Source organism: Cryptotermes secundus, unplaced genomic scaffold (genome assembly GCF_002891405.2).
Source record: "Cryptotermes secundus unplaced genomic scaffold, Csec_1.0 scaffold289, whole genome shotgun sequence".
Taxonomy (NCBI): domain Eukaryota; kingdom Metazoa; phylum Arthropoda; class Insecta; order Blattodea; family Kalotermitidae; genus Cryptotermes; species Cryptotermes secundus.
Window position 1 is genome coordinate 44,550 of NW_019722431.1, and position 7,348 is coordinate 51,897.

The 7,348-nt window shown below is 37.4% G+C and overlaps 2 protein-coding genes across 5 annotated transcripts in view; one reads left to right on the plus strand and one right to left on the minus strand.

Moving 5' to 3' along the window:
- LOC111861370 (proliferation marker protein Ki-67) overlaps positions 1-3,969 on the minus strand; it is a 31,281-nt gene extending 27,312 nt beyond the window's left edge. For 2 of the 4 annotated variants that reach the window (XM_023845878.2, XM_023845875.2), the window contains exons 1-3: positions 3,619-3,969; positions 2,233-2,458; positions 881-990 (exon numbers count right to left, since the gene is read on the minus strand). In XM_023845878.2, the coding sequence (XP_023701646.1) occupies positions 881-990; positions 2,233-2,406 (284 nt within the window). In that variant the 5' untranslated portion in view covers positions 2,407-2,458; positions 3,619-3,969. Of the gene's footprint in view, positions 1-880; positions 991-2,232; positions 2,459-3,347; positions 3,454-3,618 lie in introns of those variants that run through there. The other 2 variants (XM_023845876.2, XM_023845877.2) reach the window with 2 other exon arrangements.
- A 267-nt stretch (positions 3,970-4,236) lies between these two features.
- The window catches only part of LOC111861390, a 7,825-nt gene continuing 4,713 nt past the window's right edge, over positions 4,237-7,348 (plus strand). The window contains exons 1-3 of the mRNA XM_023845918.1: positions 4,237-4,292; positions 4,851-4,989; positions 6,183-6,249. Coding sequence (XP_023701686.1) covers positions 4,853-4,989; positions 6,183-6,249 — 204 coding nt within the window. The 5' untranslated portion in view covers positions 4,237-4,292; positions 4,851-4,852. The remainder of the gene's footprint in view (positions 4,293-4,850; positions 4,990-6,182; positions 6,250-7,348) is intronic.

Here is a 7,348-nt window from a genome sequence, read left to right on the forward strand (position 1 = left end):
ATTCTTTTTGCTGGATGAGTACCTTGCAAGTTACAACCCTATCCACACTGTCATATCCGTTCACCTGAAGAAATGCTTAATCTCTTTTAGACTTTATTTCCTCTTGGGCATACAACAGCCTTCCTACCTGAATCTCTTTATACTATCCTGTCATCTTCCTGGAAGGAGTGAGGAAAACTACAAGATGTCTCCAAGTAGTCAGCCTCTGGACTGAGGTCTGAAACTCAAGCCTATCAAATATGAAACAACAATGCTACCCATTCAAGAACAGTATTCAGTATGGGAAAATCAGGTGAGACAACAGGTAATAAAGGACCACATTTAGCCATGCTGTGTTGCCCAGCATTTCATTTTCACTTGTCATTCGCACATGATAGGAACATAAACTTTCTGTAACCCTTGGCTAGTGTGCGATGGTTCTTAGCTGCTGATGTATAATTTGTTTCAGTTCTATCTTCCAAGTGGGCCATGCCATAGCTCAAACAGTTAGTCTCTGGCTTCCCACCGTGGCGGCCCGGGTTCGATCCCAGGTCTGGTCAAGTGAGATTTGTGGTGGACAAAGTGGCGCTGGGGCAGGTTTTCTCACAGTACTTTGGTTCCCCTGCTAATCTTCATTCCACCAATTGCTCCAGTCACCCTCACCTATCTGGGGCTGGTACAGTAGGCCAGTAGTGGCTGCAGTACAAGGAACTTAGTCCCACTCCACTAGCAATTAAAAAAAACTTCCATGTGCATATGTTCACAAACTACATAGGGTGATTCGGTGATATTCAGGCCACTCTAGTTTACATTACGTTTTGTGTTATATCTAACAAGCACAAATAGAAGTAAAAGACGTGGCTACTGTATTACAAAACTGATCACACAGTAACTTCCTTACCTTTCACCAGTGGTTATTACATCACCATGTTCTAGATGATGCTCATTTTCACCAATGGGGGCATTATTAACTTTAGTTGGATTGGTAGAGCTCAAGTTCTTCAGTATTGCCTGTAAACAGGAAGTGTGGTTTGGAAATGATGTCATGGTACAGTCACTGTACTATAAAAGACTGAAGTGAAGCTTATGAAGGATACAAAAGGTATTCCTCCATTCATGCAACAGTTGTGTTCCAAGTCCTACAGAATGTTAACATGCATTAATCAAACACAAGGAAATAATACTCTGAAGGTGCTGGTAGTAGAAGTGCAGTCACTCCAAATGTTGTGTTTCCCTTCAAATCTCTACTCTCCCATCCATACAATACTCTACAGCCCTTTCTCCCTGTCTGTCTTAATAGAACACAAGCAATTTACAATTACAAGCAGAGCTCTTAATTGAAATAACACTAATTCAGACGTGTATTCAAATGAAAACACCTTTATCAAAATCGCACGTAACAAGAAGTATCTGTGTTACACATTATTAAATATTTTTCTGGCACTGATGTAAAATCGTGCAAAAATTGAGACGTCTTCTGACCTCCATGTTAAGAGTATATGGCTGCTTTCTGAACGCTGTATGACACTGCAAGGCAACAATCAGTATCACAATGTAAAGTTGTACCTGTACTTACTTAATTAAGCACTATGCCATGAAGACATATGGGGTTGTAGATGTACAGATACAAATACTCTTGATCTCAGCACTACTGAGAGTTGAGTGGTCAGGTTCACACATCACCCATGTTATAATGGGCACAAAAGCCTGTGTATCCAATGGACAGGAGACTGGGTGGGCCACAGAACTGGTCTGGATGACATGAACAGGAGACAACTCTTGCCCCTACCAGGACTTGAAATCCAGCCCATGGCCAGTCACTACAGCAACTGCACTATCCCAGCTCCCCAGTGCCACATGAACGTCAAGATTTTACTTGATTTAATACGTATAAATTAAAAATTTATTACATATCCTTTACTGTATGGCCTACCAGACTGGCATGGGATATTAATGCCCACCTGTGAATCGCAATATTTGGATGCAAACATGCAGAGTCCAGCAGGACCAATGCTGCACTTTGTCAATACAAATACCACTACCCCTTCCCAAGCAAAAATCCAGCCATCAGCACCATGACAGCGAGGAATTTACAACAAATCCTCCAGTTCTACATAGCAACTAAAATAGAACTTACATATATTTTCAGTCAAAATTTACAAAAATTGCAAACTTTAAACACACAATAGTTAAAATTATTAAATGGAAGCACATTACAACAGTTGTGATCTTGCTGCCCTTAGGCCTTCTTACCGGCTGAAAATCTGATGTGTAAATCTTGCAATGCTCTTGAGAGACAGACTGCACATGAATTCTTATGTCATTTTGGAGCCCTCTTCCAACAGAACAGGTTGTTGTAGTAACAGGATAGACAGAACCATCCTTACCGTCACGTTTAATGATGATTAAATGGCCACGTGTTAGCATTGTGTGCAAGGGTAGGTCATACCAATGTGGTGGTGGCTGGTAGAATGTTGTGCTGTGGTAAAAATAAATGTTTTAATATATAAGACTAAACAAATACAGCAGCAACGAAAAGTGAATTCCAAAGAAGCCAACAGCTACTCAGCTAGCCAACAAATATCTGCATTTTATTGGGCCTGACAATTCATTACCATATTCATAAAAGCTTGCCACTAAGTCCCTCTCCTATCACAGATGAATGCAGTCCATGAACTCCCATGCTACTTTTTTCAGATCCATTTTAATATTATCTTTCCATTCATACCTGAGTAACCAAGGCAGTCAAAGTTTTTCTACAATAACACAACATACATTTCTCCTTTCCTCTGCATGCTACATGTCCCACCCATCACATCTTTCTTTATTTGATTATCCCAAAAACATCCAGTGGGGAACAAGTAAATTAGTAATATGCTTTCAATGATGATAGCTTGAATCCAATCACGTCTGCTGGCACAAATGAAATCAATACTAACATTACTAAACCGTACATCAAACCCTGAGATGGAAAAAACAAAAATGCAAATACCTACAGTTAAAGATTATTAACAAAAGGGTCATAGCAGTGTAATCTCTCCTAATCTTTTTCCTTTACCTGTTGCATGAAATTATAAAAAATGTTTACAATCTGTCTCCCATCATAATTTCTATACTTAAACTATTCAAACCATAGCGTTATCTCTCAAACATTTACCACATTCTAACACATCCAGATTCTTTGGCACTACCTTTATCAACACAGTATCAATTTCCAATATCTGTCCAAAATTCTGATTTTCTCCTAATTATTACGTTCTGACAATTCTATTCCATAAAACATCCCAGATACATTCTATTAAGGGTATGTTTACTTATATTTGGTAGTTTGTGTAAACATATATTTAAGGCTTACAAGGCTTGTTTACCTGCTGCCACACTGCCTGCTTTGAGCTGTACGATACCCCCGTGAACCCCAATAAACCTCATTCACACACCGCAACTTTCTCGGTTTCTCTTACAATCTTGTTATTCCTTCAAAGGATTCGAAGCTCTTAATAGAAGCAAAAATTGCTCCAAAAAGCAGATCATGGGTATATAAAAATCCTGCTATATACTATTTATTATTGGCATATTTGCTAAAACCGTCTATAAATATACTAAACACAAACTGAACGGGCATCTTCGTTTCATCCCTACCTGTTCTCTTACTTGTTACGCTTCACATTAAATATACACACGTTGTTATGATTCGATTTTTGTATTCATTTTTCTACAGCTACGCACACTAATCTACGTGATGAATAAAAAATAACCAGAAAGCAGCCTTTGTTACAAACCAAAAACAAAAGAAAGATATCAAATTTACTTTTAATGTTATGATTATCAACGCGGTAAAGGTGAGATAATGTTCACTCAACACTCGGAAAAGGAGACGGAAACACTAAATTACAAATATAATCGCAATGCACTTTTTAGTTTTTCAAAAAACCGAAAAGATAATTTTCACCGCATTTAACACACAACATAAGCCTCAGATAGCTTCACCTACATGCTCCCACGAAATTCAAATTTATATATTCATCCGCAATAACAAGTTCTACATATTTTTGTGTCAATATCGCTAAATAGAACTGATGTTGGATATTTAGTACTTGCGTAGTAATTACACGTATATTTTCATTCTTTATGTGTTATGTTGCGCCCTAATTTTAAATGTCTCTCTAAAGATCATAAAAAAAGTATATCGGAGTAATACAGCGTTCATTATCGCGTCCGTTATTCTATAATTTGATTGGTCTAAATCATATGTTGTGCTTTCGCGGTAACGCACGGTGTCAAGGTGGTCAAGGTAGTGGAAGTCGTACGCCGAGTTAAGTTCAAATCCTGCATTAATATATTACATGAATATTTGCAAGCCTCAAGCATTATGCTACCTACTGCTCGTTATAAATAAGTGGTACTTTAAGTCATTCTTTATATCGTAAAGTAGAGCAGTGACAAAGCCGGTGAATCTAGCTTGTGTGCCTATGTCAAAATGTTCACCTTGCTGTCAATTGGGAACAGTGACACCAATAGTGTTCAGAGAAAATATTCACTAGTATAAAATGCTAAGACTTATATTTGTAACTTTAATCTACAAATACCCCATGCTGAAAGGTGTAATTTCATTATGAGTTTTCATTTATGCAAATCTAGGGTACAAATTCTTAGGTAGTAAGTAATGAAAGCTGTTCGACGTATGTGGTTGGTATTATTAGTAATCAGGCAGCCATTTTGGTTTGAAGAGGGAGCGTTAGTGGATAAAGCGAATTTGTTTATTACGTGATAACTACAGTGGTTGCAGGTATGTTTCATATGTTCTCATGTGGAGTGGGGAGTTGGCAACAAAAAGAAGAATACCAAACGCCAACTTTACGCTTATGTTTCAGTAATGGGAAAAACGCCGAAGGAAAAACATGGGAATGAGAGGCGCAGGCCTTATAACTATCCAAGAAATGCCCAAGCTCAGACTCAGAAGTCTGGTACTGAAAGTCGGAACTACAGTTATCCGTCCGGGAATGTACAAAGGTACAGTAAACATGTTCATGTAATAAAATTAAATGCGGTCGAAGGAGGGTAAAGAGGAAAGTTGTTTGGCCTGTCCTCTCATAGCCTTTTGTGGTGTATTGTGTACTCGCCTGCGCACAGTGTATACACGATTTAAACACATTTTATAATAACATTTCATAAAACAAATGGTGATGATATGTTTTATAGTTCCATTTTCTTTTGTGCACCTGCTGTGAAGAGAGAATTTTGTACCTGCAAGTTTTGTTCTTACACAAGGATGTTGAAAATGCTGATGAAGTGTAGGTTTAACATCTTGGTTTGATTACCTCTATTTGATATCTTCTGTACTCAAAACTGGATGTAGGAAAACCAGAAAATCAGCTGCTTTCGTTGATTATATAATAATAAAGACTAAGATCTCCCTTTCAGAGCTATAGATGGTTTGTGGAAGTATAGAACTACATTCATTCTTTACTTTGTGTGACATGCAACAGATTTTTTTTGTGGTTAGCTATATATACCCTCACTTTCACATTACTCATCTCTGAACATCAGATGAACTGCCCCTCCTCAACTTGTGGAACCATAGAAAGGATAATGTGACAGTATGGAGCAAATAAGGAAGCAATATGTAAAAATGCAAGTAGTGTAATTGTAGGTGTAGAGTAAGATATATTCGATCTGTATATAAGCAGATGTACCAATTTAAATGTTTTCACATTATGTACTGCATAATCAGCAGGAAATTTAGTTCATTGCTTCAGAGGGTTACACTTCAGTGAGTTCAAAGAAAACAAATGCAGTATCCATAGTTAGAATATATAGCATGGACAGTGAAGCAGTATGACAGAAGGACCTGAGGTTTGCATGCGAGCTGTTGACTTGCAGACATAACACTGTCCAAGGTTTGCACTGTGTACATCAGCTAGAATTTCCATGTTTTGTAATACACCTTTCCAGTCATTCAGTTTCTTATTTTTCTCTCCTCCTTNTACTGTTATATATATATATATGTAGTCACTACACATTTTGCATTTTGTCTGCACAAAAGTAAATATTGATTGGTTTTTAAGGTAGATTTTTTTTTTGGCTTATAGATATTTCACCATTTTGTTACTGTTAGTGGGTGTCAAAGAGACACATGGCTTAATTGAATTCATTTATAACACTTATAAAATGGTAAGTGTACATTCACTTGTTTTTTGATGTAGGAGGCTCCCTGGGTACAATTTGCAGTATCAAGGAATACCTGTGCCAAGCCATCCGTATCGTTTTGGGGTAAGATAGTGTTCTGTCTGCATCTCTTTATGACATTAATACTACCTGTTGTTGGTTGGTAAAGTCTGACTACAGATATAAAACAGTGTTTAAAGCAGCCTTTCTTTGCTTATTAGTTCAGTAAGTAAAGACTACAATATTTATGTTTCAAGAATTAGGTTTTAAGTTATTTTTTATATGAAAATATATAAATATTTAGTTAAAACAAATGTTATGTTACTTGAGTAGTGATTGCTGGAATGTGACGCTGTGTAGTCTGGTAGAAGTTTATTTGGATATTGGAGGAACCGCCTCCATCTTTAGGGTTGAAGAGTAAGTGCAGCAGGCAGAGTAACTTTTCATGCTGATTGCTTGGCATACTCTTCAGTCCTGAAAATGGATGCTGTATGTTTTTTTGAAATGTTTGTAAACTTTGAGACTAAATGGTAGAATCTTCATAGTAGTCACATTGCTTTGTTTGTGTGCCGTGTCCATGTGTACAAAGACGTGCTGGTGTGCGTGCATTAAGTGATCCTAGATAAATTGTGATTTTTTAAATAAACTTTTGTGGTTCTTTTTTTCTATTATGTATTTAAGTAATCAGTTTTGTGTGCTTACAATATGCCATCATGAATCAGGATAGTTTTGTCACTAAAGTGACTGACCACAGGCTGGAGGTCTGGGGTTTGATTTTTGGCAGGGTTACTGTTTTTCGTTTCACCGCTACATCTGGAGTCCATGCATTATGCTATCCAGTGGGTATCAGGCACTCTTTCCAAGGAAGCAAAGCAGCTGGGGAATAAGTTAACCCTTTGACGTGGTCATTTAAATTCCGCGGCCGCGGCTCCTGCGGTAATATATTCAGCCGGCCATTTAAATTTTGCTCGAAAATTATTTATTCATCATTGTTCTTAAATTCTATGAGATAGGAACATGAAACTTTCACTAAAATGATCTTAAATGGTGGTTTTATAACCTTACCTTATAATATGGGCGCCCTGTATCTCGGCCATGGAAGCAGGTTGTTTAGTATTTCAGCAGTGAATGGTACGCCTTGAAGGATGAAACTTTCACTAAAATGATCTTAAATGGTGGTTTTATAACCTTACCTTATAATATG